This window comes from Bufo gargarizans, chromosome 1 (assembly GCF_014858855.1).
Source record: "Bufo gargarizans isolate SCDJY-AF-19 chromosome 1, ASM1485885v1, whole genome shotgun sequence".
NCBI classification, from domain to species: Eukaryota; Metazoa; Chordata; class Amphibia; order Anura; family Bufonidae; genus Bufo; species Bufo gargarizans.
This window is the reverse complement of record NC_058080.1, coordinates 286,871,434-286,885,452: the sequence shown is the minus strand read 5'-3', so window position 1 is coordinate 286,885,452 and position 14,019 is coordinate 286,871,434. Positions and strand designations below refer to the sequence as shown.

Below are 14,019 nucleotides of genomic sequence, written 5' to 3'. Positions count from 1 at the left end.
ATTCACATAATGTATCTGCATAGGAGTTGTTGCTCTATTCTTATAATACAGACTTAAAAAAAAAATCCTGCACAGACATAATTAATTCTTCTAATTTTAATGTCCATGGACTACCCATTGCCAGGCTTCACAAACAGTCCCTAAAACTACAGTCCTATCATCTCCTGCAACCAACTCCTCCCTTCTGCCATGTATCTGGCCCTCCTTCTCTCAGTGTGTCTTCTCCTCTATCACTCCTCTGCCCAGGGAAAGGTGGGAGAGAAGACAAGCCTAACATCTCAACAGTTTTTGTATTCATACACTCAGAATTTGCATTTATGTGACAAAGGGGGTGGAGGTGGGAGCTCAGGAAAGGAGACAAGGCCAGTGTCTTCCAAGTACTGTGAAGAAGGGAAAGAGCGTTCGCAGTCAACACATCTGGGTAAAAGGATAAACTACAAGACTTCCGGTGTTGGAGGAGTGAGATAAAATCCATTACCAATTAAGTATATTAGTAGAATCATCTGCTAACATTTTTCATGAAAAGGAAAATCCCTTTAAACCTGTGTTTGAAACAATAAAAAAAAAAAACAAACAAGAAACTACTTGCTACAAAGAATAAAAAATGAATCAACACATTTAGGACCTATTAATAATAACATTGTCACAACACAAAAAAAAACTGGCAGATCATAATTGTTATGTAATAAGTAACAATGGATAATACATTCAGCACCCCAGAAATTTGGCTTAAAAAAAGAAAGAAATCACAATAGGGCTTTGTCACTTTTTGTGCTTATTTGTGTAAAAAAATGCAACATTGTGAGGGAGATATATCAAAATGTGTAAAGGAAAATTGGCTTGTTGCCCATAGCAACCAATCAGATTCCACCTTACATTTTGCAAAGGAGCTGTGAAAAATGAAAGGTGGAATCTGATTGGTTGCTATGGGCAACAAGCCAGTTTTATTTTACATCAGTTTTGATAAACATCCTCCTTTGTGTTTCACACCCCTCACTCCAGTTTTGAAAAGGGTGTGTGGTAAGCCTGTCAAGCTGACTTAAAGGGGTTGTCCTGGCTTTTACTATTGATGAACTATCTTTAGGATAGATCATGAATATCAGATCCGCGGGGGTCTGACACCTGCACCCCCCGCCGATCAGCTGTATAAGGAGACGGCGTGCACAGTGCGCAAAGTGCTGTCTCCCTTCTCTCTTCCTGCTGCTATGTCTATGGCAAAGCAGCGGTGAGCAGGAAGAGAGAAGGGAGACGGCACTTGTGCACTGTGCACGCGGTCTTCTCATACAGCTGATCGGCGGGGGGTGCAGGTGTCAGACCCCCGCGGATCTGATATTCATGATCTATCCTGAGGATAGGTCATCAATAGAAAAATCCCGGACAACCCCTTTAAAAAAGAGAGGAGGAAATAAATCCCAAAAAAGAGAGTTAGTCTTAGACTTCCCTTGGACGGTATATCCAAAGGTGGTCTTTCGAAAAACAACCGGGCGCCACCAGGGAGGAGAGAGAGACCACTAGTGAATAAGTAAGTTGGTGGTGAGAGGCTGCCAGGAGTGGCTGAATATACAGCAATAGTGGCTGTATACAACAGTGTTTAAGAAAAAGGAAAAGAACAACCGAGAACCCAGCCACAATGAGGGGGCCAATCACCTGAGTAAAGTGGAGTGCGGTATAAGGAAGGCCGAATAAATATTATTATAAATTAATGCTTATAGTAGGTTTTAAGGAACAATCTGAATGTATCAACATAAGGATTATACAGTGTATTCAGACCTCAGTATATAGCAACATATAAAGGTGTAATAAAAACCACAAAACGGTGTTTTAAAATGTCGATAAAATAAGTAAACATATACATTTAGGTAACTCACTTCACAGGGGGAGATAGTCTAAGGGATAAGCATAAAACACCCATAGGCTAAACTCCCCCGGCCAGGATCGCTTGTACAGTCGTGGCCAAAAGTTTTGAGAATGACACAAATATTAGCTTTCACAACGTTTGCTGCTAAACTGCTTTTAGATCTTTGTTTCAGTTGTTTCTGTGATGTAGTGAAATAATTACACGCACTTCATATGTTTCAAAGGCTTTTATCGACAATTACATGACATTTATGCAAAGAGTCAGTATTTGCAGTGTTGGACCTTCTTTTTCAGGACCTCTGTAATTCGACTGGGCATGCTCTCAATCAACTTCTGGGCCAATTCCTGACTGATAGCAACCCATTCTTTTATAATCACTTCTTGGAGTTTGTCAGAATTAGTGGGTTTTTGTTTGTCCATCCGCCTCTTGAGGATTGACCACAAGTTCTCAATGGGATTAAGATCTGGGGAGTTTCCAGGCCATGGACCCAAAATGTCAACGTTTTGGTCCCCGAGCCACTTAGTTAGCACTTTTGCCTTATGGCACGGTGCTCCATCGTGCTGGAAAATGCATTGTTCTTCACCAAACTGTTGTTGGATTGTTGGAAGAAGTTGCTGTGTTTTGATACCATTCTTTATTCATGGCTGTGTTTTTGGGCAAAATTGTGAGTGAGCCCACTCCCTTGGATGAGAAGCAACCCCACACATGAATGGTCTCAGGATGCTTTACAGTTGGCATGACACAGGACTGATGGTAGCGCTCACCTTTTCTTCTCTGGACAAGCCTTTTTCCTGATGCCCCAAACAATCGGAAAGAGGCTTCATCTGAGAATATGACTTTGCCCCAGTCCTCAGCAGTCCATTCACCATATTTTCTGCAGAAGATCAATCTGTCCCTGATGTTTCTTTTGGAGAGAAGTGGCTTCTTTGCTGCCCTTCTTGACTTGACACCAGGCCATCTTCCAAAAGTCTTCGCCTCACTGTGCGTGCAGATGCGCTCACACCTGCCTGCTGCCATTCCTGAGCAAGCTCTGCACTGGTGGCACTCCAATCCCGCAGCTGAATGCTCTTTAGGAGACGATCCTGGCGCTTGCTTGACTTTCTTGGACGCCCTGAAGCCTTCTTAACAAGAATTGAACCTCTTTCCTTGAAGTTCTTGATGATCCTATAAATTGTTGATTGAGGTGCAATATTAGTAGCCACAATATCCTTGCCTGTGAAGCCATTTTTATGCAACGCAATGATGGCTGCATGCGTTTCTTTGCAGGTCACCATGGTTAACAATGGAAGAACGATGATTTCAAGCATCACCCTCCTTTTAACAGGTCAAGTCTGCCATTTTAACCCAATCAGCCTGACATAATGATCTCCAGGCTTGTGCTCGTCAACATTCTCACCTGAGTTAACACGACGATTACTGATCTCAGCAGGTCCTTTAATGACAGCAATGAAATGCAGTGGAAAGTTTTTTGGGGGGATTAAGTTAATTTTCATGGCAAAGAAGGACTATGCAATTCATCTGATCACTCTTCATAACATTCTGGAGTATATGCAAATTGCTATTATAAAAACTTAAGCAGCAACTTGTCCAATTTCCAATATTTATGTAATTCTCAAAACTTTTGGGCACGACTGTAGAATCACAGGAACAAACCGCAGTCACCACAGGAAACTTTTGGAATATTCCTTTTATTAGAATCCACGCTTCAATGCGTTTCGGGGGCTAGGCAGATACCCTCTTCTTCAGGAGCATCTTCTATGCCACCTCTTTTGCAACTTTTTTGAAGTTGATAAATCTGGCTTAAACATCTCAAGACAGAAGTATTAGACTTAAAGCTGCACTTTACTACTCCAAATATACGCCTAAGCCAGTCACTTATAGTGACTTTCTTTAACCAAGCGCCACTGAGAACGCAGTGGATATCCTTTTAGGAACAATGCCTTAACATTATAAATAAGAAGAAGTTACGTAAAAGGCATCCTTTTGTATTAGTCTTAAAATGCTGTCCCAAATATCAAGTTCTGAGACCACAAACAGAATAGAAATTGATGTCACTTATTTCAGAAGTACACGGTACTTGGGGAAAATACAATAAGGAAACACTGACTCATCAAAAAAACAAACAAACTACAATTGGATTGTCTCTCCACTGTCACCTCCTTGAGGAACAGAAGAAAAATTAGGATTACAACTGACACTACATTTCCAATGTGTATGCCTAGCAAGCCATTAAAATTGACGGATATGTAGTGATTGCAGGTTGTTGTCCATCCTGATGAAGTGCATGCTGTAACATGGATGGAAATAAATTAGTGTACTGCAATAGATGTACCATTGCGAGTCTCTGGAGAGCAAGGGGAATATACTGCAATCAATACTTGAAATAATGCTTCAACACATAAGCAGTTGTGTATGAACGCACTGTGCAGGATGAAGTACTTCTGATTTTAATAAGTTTAAAAATGTTATATGTTTAAAAAAAAATAAACTATTAAATGAAGTAAAGAACGTGTATTACGGGTTAAAACTAGAAATGAGCGAATCAAAGCTGACTAAGTGGAATTCGTTCCGAATTTCAGGAGAAATTTGATTTGCACCGAATGCGAATTTCCTCGCGCTTTGTGGTAACCAAACACATTTTTCCTCAAATGGCTGCTGCACGTGTGAGGACATGGAAAAAGGAACTCTTGGAAAGTGGGATCACCCACAATGCCATGCATGCAGCCAATCAGCAGCCTGCCAGCCCTGTGATATCACAGCCCTATAAATACGGCAGCCATCTTAGGTTCTGCAATTCACCAGCGTACTTCGTGCAGGGAAAGACGTGTCTGCAGGCGCTAGGGACAGTAATAGAAAAATCGTCATTGTGCTTAAAAAAACGATTCACAAGTGCAGGGAAAGACTATTTAAGGTGTAGGGAAAGCATAAGGAGGAATCATTCCACAGCATTTCTGTTGAACAAGGGTTCAGTTGGGGAGGTGAGAGCCTGGTTATTAGGAACAATCCTATTACAGCTTGCTGCACTGACTGGGGATCCAAATTGCCATTATACAGCTCTGTAATTCCAGCAAACCATTCTTGTTATTGGGGTGCAAGTGCTGCTTGAGGCATTAACAGGGTTTATTACTAGGAAATATTTCAACGTTTTATTTGCCCTAGTGCGATGCAATTATATGTTCTAAAGCATTTTTTGGCTTGTATTAGTGGGAAAAGGGGCTTATTAGTGTTGTGTGGTGAAGTGCGAAAATTACAGTCCTTTTTGTTGTTCATTAGTGGAAAAATGAACACGTTACATGGTACATGTTTCTCGCTCTGAAGGAAGCTGGGAAGGTTCAGCACGAACTTCCAGCTGGGAGACAGGGCCATAGCAAAGACCTTCTGAGGTCTCACATAGACCACAGACGGGGAGGTCTTGCAGACAGCGCACGCTCCTGATCCTCCTCTCAAAAATTGGGTCCCTAGGCTGTGGTTGATCCCATACCCTGACTGCCCGGTCCTCAATAGCTTTCGGATATTGCCACATATTTCCCCCATGGGCCGTAATCTCTCTGGGGACCATGGGATTTAGTCCTTCAAAAGAACCATGCTTCCTGGGCGGCAGAGTGGTGACTCAGGCTGCCTCTGCCGCACCAGCTGGCATGGGGAATGCCACCTCTTTACCTTTCAGGGGCTGCTGCACTTGAGAGACGCGTATCTCTCCGCAGATGCCTGCATCTGGTGTACCTTATCACCCCCAGGGCCGTTTGAAGGAATTTGGGGGCCCCAAGCAAAATAGACATGGAGGCCCCCCCCCCCTCCACGCCCTCCCCACCTTACGCACGCAAAGCCTACAGGAACCACAGTATAGTCATACAGTTTAAGTTCACCCACACTTTATATAAATAAAAAAGGAGGTTTACAGTGCAAATACTGTGGATGGCACTGTTTAGGGGAGGTCTGTGGATGGCACTGTTTAGGGGAGGTCTGTGGATGGCACTGTTTAGGGGAGGTCTGTGGATGGCACTGTTTAGGGGAGGGGAGATCTGTGGATGGCACTGTTTAGGGGAGGGGAGATCTGTGGATGGCACTGTTTAGGGGAGGGGGAGATCTGTGGATGGCACTGTTTAGGGGGGAGATCTGTGGATGGCAATGTTTAGGGGGGAGATCTGTGGATGGCACTGTTTAGGGGAGGGGGATCTGTGGATGGCACTGTAGGGGGATCTGTGGATGGCACTGTTTAGGGGGGAGATCTGTGGATGGCACTGTTTAGGGGGGAGATCTGTGGATGGCACTGTTTAGGGGAGGGGGGATCTGTGGATGGCACTGTTTAGGGGAGGGGGGATCTGTGGATGGCACTGTTTAGGGGAGGGGGATCTGTGGATGGCACTGTAGGGGGATCTGTGGATGGCACTGTTTAGGGGGGATCTGTGGATGGCACTGTTTAGGGGGGAGATCTGTGGGTGGCACTGTTTAGGGGGGAGATCTGTGGATGGCACTGTTTAGGGGAGGGGGGATCTGTGGATGGCACTGTAGGGGGATCTGTGGATGGCACTGTAGGGGGATCTGTGGATGGCACTGTTTAGGGGGGATCTGTGGATGGCACTGTTTAGGGGAGGGGGGATCTGTGGATGGCACTGTAGGGGGCTCTGTGGATGGCACTGTTTAGGGGAGGGGGGATCTGTGGATGGCACTGTAGGGGGATCTGTGGATGGCACTGCCATCCACAGATCCCCCTACAGTGCCATCCACAGATCCCCCTCCCCGACGCTCACAGCAGTATATTTATAAACTAATCAGTAACTACTTTAACTTTATTCATTGCTCATTGCTGAGCTCTTAACTTGGATTATTTGGATATCTCTTACTTTGTCTTCGTTCCGGTAACTAACAGCAGGCAGTGCAGGCGGCGCTCACTCACTGACTTCACGCGCCTGCGCCGCCTAGTGGGAGGAGCAGGCGCCTGACGTCAGTGACAGTGAGTGAGCGCCGCCCCCCCGCTGCCTGCTGTTAGTTACCGGAGCGAAGACAAAGTAAGAGATATCCAAATAATCCAAGTTAAGAGCTCAGCAATGAGCAATGAATAAAGTTAAAGTAGTTACTGATTGGTTTAAAATATACTGCTGTGAGCCGCGAGCGGCGTGGCCCTGTATATTCTAACCCCCAGGCAAGCGTCCCCGTCACCATGGGAACGCCTGGGGGTTAGACTATACCATTGGATTTGAGTTTTTGCGATCTCACTGAGCTCGTAAAACTCAGATCCGATGGTATATTCTAACCCCCAGGCGTTCCCATGGTGACGGGGACGCTTGCCTGGGGGTTAGAATATACCATCGAATCTTCTGAGTTACTCTGTTTGGCCCCGTCCAGCTCGGGGCCCCAACCAGCTCGGGGCCCCAAGCAATTGTTTGTTTTGCCTGTCCCTTAGCGACGGGCCTGATCACCCCAACACATTCCGCCCCAATTTGGCTGACGAGGACGCGCCATCTTGTTTCCTCTCTGGCTAGCACACACTGGTGATGAAAGAGGAGCTTCAAGGGAGGAGCTTCCACTTCCTCTCCTTGCACCGTAATATGGCTCCTTATGTATCGCAATTGTAACTTGAGGAGTTCCTTCTTTCTACATCTTTCTAGACTTTGTCCACGCTCTAGCACTCTAGGTACTGGATATAATAGATTCTTACTTGTAATTAGCAATCCACTGGACGGTCTCCCTAACAGCAGGCAAAATCCTCTGATCAATTATTTGTAAGGATGCCTTTATTTACTCTGATCTACAATGTCCTTAGAGGCATGTGGTAAAGGATAATTTTGCTCATTAATCATCTGGCTGTGTCCAGGTACTTTTAGGTTCCGCCTGGTAACTGTTGTTTGTGAAGTCCATTGACTAATTTAGCTCTAATCTCCACTAGACTTTCTCTATATCCAGACGTAGAGTCACTGGTATGTGCTGTGCTGCTGTAATAGTGTTCTCTATACTCCCTTCGCCTGGCCAGAGCAAAGGGTCTAAAATAGCAGCTACATTGTGGACCGCTCTAAGTCTCCCATTCTCCATTAACTTCCTCCTCTGTTCATTCACACACTGACTTGAAAAAACCCCCAGCTATATATAAGTGGTGCCAGCACCACCTAGGGGCAAATCAAGATAAATGACACAGCCAGCCTGTTAAAGGGAATTACAGCATGATACCACAATAAATGTTGCAGAAACCCCCATAATCGTCTAGTAGTGTAGATATTTCCATGTAGCTGTACAGCGTGACCCCAGCAGGGGCGTAGCTATAGGGGGTGCAGAGGTATCAGTCGCTACCGAGCCCAGGAGCCTGAGGGGGCCCAAAGACCCTTGTGCCTAATAAGAAGACACCAGTATTATAGAAAGTGCATGCTGGTCAAGTTACACTGGAGGCTGGAGGGAAGGGGTTAGGTCAAGAATGTGGCATGGAGGGGGGCAGGTGCCGATTCAATTTTTGCCTCAGGCTTCCCTGGACAAAGCATTAAGGGAAGGGGGGCCCAAGCTGAACTCTTGCACTAGGGCCCATGAGCCTTTAGCTACGCCCCTGGCCCCCAGAATGAATTTTACTGGTAGGCCCTAGGCACCACAGTCCGACACTCTAAAAGCCTGCAATCTAGCAGCAGCAAGATGGTTTACAGCCACTTCTATCTCCTCTTCTGAAACCTACATAGCACTCAAAAAGCTCTAATGCTCCGTTATACGTTAGCATATTCGTACACTCCGTTTAGTGTGCAAGCAGCATTAGCAACACATACGCGGAAAATACACATATTTAAATCTCTCTGTGGAATCAAAAGTTAATTTCGATGTAAGTATGCTGGCCACTAAATAGGAAGTTTACAAAAACACACTCACCAACACAATAACCCACTAAATTCAGGTACTGTCCATCAGGGCAGGGAGTCTTGCAGATTCCGGCATTAAGAGTTGCATGGGGGTGGCATGTCAGACAATGTGCTTCAGAAGGCCCACTGCACTCCTTGCAGGATGGGTGGCAAGCTGCAAGGGAAGAACAGGATAAAATGTACTGTGTGCCAAGGCTATACTTTGTATTCAGAACTAGTTACAATGACGCTGAGAGACATTCAGTAAGCTAATTACGCTGCTTATTATTGTGGTGCAGATTATGGTTCACACCATATGTGCGCCATAATTTGAGACTTTTTAGGCTTTTGAACACTTTCTTTCCTTCTGCTGCAGCAGTCCCAGCTTCTAACAGTACTAAAAAAAATTTTTTAATTCAAAGTTTATTTATCATTTTCTTCTTCTCATTAAAACAAGAAAAACATAGATAAGAAAATAACCATTACAAAAAGCACAGATATACATCCTCATATTTAACAAGAGCATACCCTAACAGCTTTTCCCCCTTCTTATTAATTATACCGTAATCCTAAAAAAAGAAAGAAAGCTTTCCCCCTCCCCTCCCATCCCCACACCCACCCTCCCCTCCCTCCTCCCTCCTACCCACTTGGTTGTCTTGGGAGTGTCCTCAGGGTATTTTGTTTCAATGGCCTCTTTTCTAATAACTTATATCTATATTTCCCCCTCCTTACTCCTCATTTAATTACCCATCAGTTTCACCTGCCTGGCTTTCTCATAGCTCGTCACTCTTTCATATAGATTTTTCCATTCTACCACTCTTGGCGGGCGGTCCGCTCCCCATCCTCTGGCCAACACAACACGAGCCAGCATTAGCCCTTTTTCCCATTTCCTTTTTCTTTCTCTATCTCCCCCCATTATTCTAATGTCTCCCAGGACTGCCGTACTAATCCCCAGAGGTACAGGTCTCCCTGTTTCTCTCTCAAGGTCCTCAAAAACTTTAACCCAATACCCCTGTACAGTCGGGCAGGACCAAATCAGATGCACAAAATCAGCCCTTTCCTCTCCACATTTCCAACATTTTGCCTCTCCTGTTCTGTACATCTTACTCAATACCATGGGGGTAATATAGGTCCGGTGAAGGATAGAAAACTGCGTCAGTCGGAAGCCACTGGAGATTGTACTCCTTTTAACATTTTTATATATACTTCTCCAATCTAAAGTTGCGGGTTCGACCTCTCGTGCCCATTTTTTTTCACTATTAAATCTAATCACCCCTCCCAGTCCCTTCTTTATTTTTTTATAAATCTGTGAGATTGACACTTTACTCCCTATTCCCTGATAACAAAATTCAACAAAATCTGAGTGCTTCGTGATAAAGTATTCTCTATTCTCCGTTTTATCGAAAGCATGTTTTAATCTAGCATATCTAAACCATGTGAGACAGTCTTTATCTATATTAAGACCCATTTCCTCTGGTGTCTTCAACTTTCCTTCCACCACCATCTGGTGCACAAACCTAATACCCTTTTTATCCCAAAATACAAAGTCTTCAAACTTCCAAAATTCCTTCAAATTTATATTTCCCCAGATGAGGGAAATCTCTAGTGAGTGATTTATTCCTAGTAATTTTTTAACATTAACCCAAATTAAGTGTATCATATTATTGATTGGGCACTGCCTACCCTTTATTTTTATCATTCCTGTTTCTAAAGTACTAATGATATTATATTGGAGACCCTTCAGTTCCCCCTCCAAAAAGCGGCGCAGTCTGTCATCCTCCATCATTAACCACTGAAGCTGGGATGCAAAGTAATAACCCCTAAAGCATGGGACGGACAGGCCGCCATCTTCCTCATCTAGCCATAAATATTTTTGTTTCAGTCTGACCCTTTTTTTCCCCCAGATAAGATCATTTATCACTCCTTCTAGTGCATTAAAAAAGTGATCCCCTATCCAGACTGGGCAGGATGATATAACATACAAGATCTGTGGTAATAAGACCATCTTTATTATCGCTATTCGGTCCACTTGTCGTATCAGCAATTTTTGCCAGGTACTTGTTTTTTCCTTGACTCTTTTTAAAAGAGGCTCAATATTAAGTTCTAAATACTCCTGTATCCTTGAGCTAACTTTAATGCCCAGGTATTCAAACGACTCCGTGGATTTCAGAATTTTGACCTTAATTTCCTCTGGCCCAATTTCCTGGCCAATTGGAAGTAATACCGACTTTGTCCAGTTCACCCTAAGGCCGGAGATAAGGCCGAACTGATTTACTATTTCCATCAAGTACAGTACCATTGGTACCCCTCCATCCACAAAAAACAGAATATCATCAGCATAGAGGCATATTTTATCTAATGCACCATTTCCCCCAAACCCCCTTATTTTTTCATCTGCCCGGACCTTACAGGCCAATGGTTCCACAAATATGGCAAACAATAATGGGGAGAGAGGGCACCCCTGACGAGTACCCCTCTGCAAAGGTATTGGCTCTGAAATTTCTCCATTAATTTTTATCCTAACTTTCGAGTTCTTATATAAAAGCTGTACCCATTTGATAAATTTTTCTCCCAAATTAAACTCGTACATGACCTTCCATAGGTATGCCCATTCCACCCTGTCAAACGCTTTTTCAGCGTCCAGGGACAGGATGGAATGGGCACCCTCTCCTCCCATCTGCATGTTCAGTAATGTCCGTCGAATGTTGGTCTGAGCCTGGCGTTTGGGTATAAACCCTGATTGGTCTGGGTGTATTAACTTCGCGATAACTTTTCCTAGGCGGTTTGCAAGTAATTTAGCACATATTTTAAAATCGGTGTTGAGAAGAGAGATGGGGCGATACGAATCCACCTTTTTCTCGTCCTTACCCTTTTTACCTATTAAACTTATTACCGCTTCCGAGAGGGAGGGCGGGAGTTCGCCTCTATCCATTGACTCGTTTAGGACCTGCACTAACACTGGAAGAATGACATCTCCATATCTTCTATATATCTCGTAAGGGAAACCATCCAGCCCAGGACTGGAGTTCCCCTGAATAGTTTTCAGTGTCTCTCGTAATTCCTCAACTTCAATGGGGGCGTTCAGCCAGTCCCTCTCCTCTTCCGAGAGTCTGGGGATCGATACTCCCTCCAGGAAGCTTCTAAATTCTTCAAGCCCCCCCCCTCCCTCCGAGGAGTAGAGGCCCCTATAATATTCAATAAATTCGCGCTCTATCTCTCTCTGGCTGGATGCCATCCCCCCAGCTCTCCTCTCAACACCGCCAATCCTATTTCCCGTCCTTTGACTCTGTATAAGTGTGGAGAGAAGTCTTCCTGACTTCCCAGATTCCCTAAAATATTGTTCCCCCTCAAAAAACACTTTTTGTTGTGCCTTGTCCATCAGATAATTCCTCAATGCCCTTTTTGCTTGATCCAGCTGGTCTATCAGTTCAGGGACTTTCTTCCTCATAAGTTCTACTTCTATTTTTTTTATCCTCTCTGTCAGTTCTCTCTCCTGTTCTGCAAATCCCCTCTTCAGGCCCTTAATTTTGCTAACCAAAATACCACGTAGAAATGCTTTAAAAGCATCCCAAACATACCCTGAACCTGCTGATCCCAAATTATATTTCCAAAACTCCTCTATATCCATTCTAATATCGTCTTCCTCCTTAATTAGATTCAGCCAGTGTGGGTTTAGACGAAACTCACGACTTTTTAGTCTTTGATTTGTTTTAAACCGCAGGCAAACAGGGGAGTGATCTGAGATACTATTTACTTCATACCTCATGCTGGAGATCTTATTTACTAAATCTGAACTAACCAGTGCCAGATCTATTCTGGACATTATTTTATTTCCCCTGCTAAAGCAGGAAAACCCTAGTTTATCACCATATAGGTATCTCCATACATCTATTAATGATAATTCCTGCGATATTTTCCCCAGCACTGATTGTCGCCCAGTCAGCTGTTTAATTCTGCTTTTTGCACATGATTATGGGGGAAACCATCTTCCCTTAGCTGTTAACAATATTTAGAGATACGCTTTACAACATGTAGATTTTTTTTAACTCTTTTTTTCTGTACATGATCAAGGGGGAAGCCATCAGCTTCCACCTCATTCTACCAGTAGTGACAGGGACAATATCAAAACGCCAAACTAGAGAAGAATCAGTCAAGAAGGATAAGGAAGGTCTGTGGCAACCACCTGCATAACTATTTCCTTTCTGGGGGTTGTTTTGCAGTCGCTTTTCAAGTGCATCTGTTGTCACTTTCATTTGCACCAAAGCAGGTGAAACAGATTCATTGTAATTTATGCTTCCTAACTGGGCATTCAGATTTCTGAAGTTTAAGTGACTTTGGGTTATACTGTGATGCTTAAATGTTCCCTTTTTATTGATCAGTGTATACACAAGTGTTACCTTTCACTGTAATCCTACCTGTGATAATATTGGGAGGACTGCGGAACAGGAAGTGTTGGCATATTATTAGGCTTAATGATTAGTGAGAAAACTGAAGAATTTAACGTTTAGGATTTTTTAAATAAATATAGATAGTGACATGAAAAATTTAAATAACATCATCAAACAATCTTAAGCTAATGAAGTGGCTCTTGACCAGGAGTGCCAACTGTCCAGAAATTTGTGGAAAATCCATAAAAATAGGCAATTTATTTCCTGTGTCCATTGAAAAAAAATAGATGTGTCTGTAATTTTTTTTAAGACTGGTGGTACTTGACTAGAATATTTCAGTGATAATTTTCATCATTTTACAGCTAACAGTACATGCTGGGAATAAGTTCGTACAGGTATATTGAACTATAGATATTTATTATCCAATTGTTTTCCAATATGTCCAGAAAAAAAGCAAAATTCTGGTCGGCTACCCTGCTCTTAACTATGAGACCAGCACGTAGTCCTAACAGGGATCTAACAAGGCCTTATCATTAACCCATTTATAGCTTCAAAATTTACTAACCATAACAAGCTGCATCCTTGCCATAGAATCCTTCAGGACATTGTGGTAAACATGTTCCATAGTGCAAAACATTAGGAGCAGTGCAGTCTGTGCAGTTTAAATGGTCCTTCCCAATACAGTTTCGACAAGTGGAGTGGCATTCTGTAATCAAGGTAGACATTAAATAATGTACCCAGAGTGCATAACTTACAGAATATCAAACAGTTAACATCAAAAGCATTGTCAGGGTATAGTGTACTGATCAAATGCTGAAAATTGTTGATAAATTGTTCATTACATGAAAGATGAGAAAGCTATGGATGTTTTAATTCCTCTTTCTTAAAGGGGTATTCAAGTCTGAATCATTTATCACTTATCTCACCACTGGGACCGCCATAATAGCCAGAACATGTTTCA

General features: G+C 43.3%; 1 protein-coding gene across 1 annotated transcript in view; it reads right to left on the bottom strand.

Moving 5' to 3' along the window:
* Positions 1-14,019, bottom strand: part of FRAS1 (Fraser extracellular matrix complex subunit 1) — a 436,383-nt gene that overhangs the window by 171,028 nt on the left and 251,336 nt on the right. Inside the window, exons 19-20 of the mRNA XM_044304452.1 lie at positions 13,624-13,764; positions 8,702-8,845 (exon numbers count right to left, since the gene is read on the bottom strand). Coding sequence (XP_044160387.1) covers positions 8,702-8,845; positions 13,624-13,764 — 285 coding nt within the window. The remainder of the gene's footprint in view (positions 1-8,701; positions 8,846-13,623; positions 13,765-14,019) is intronic.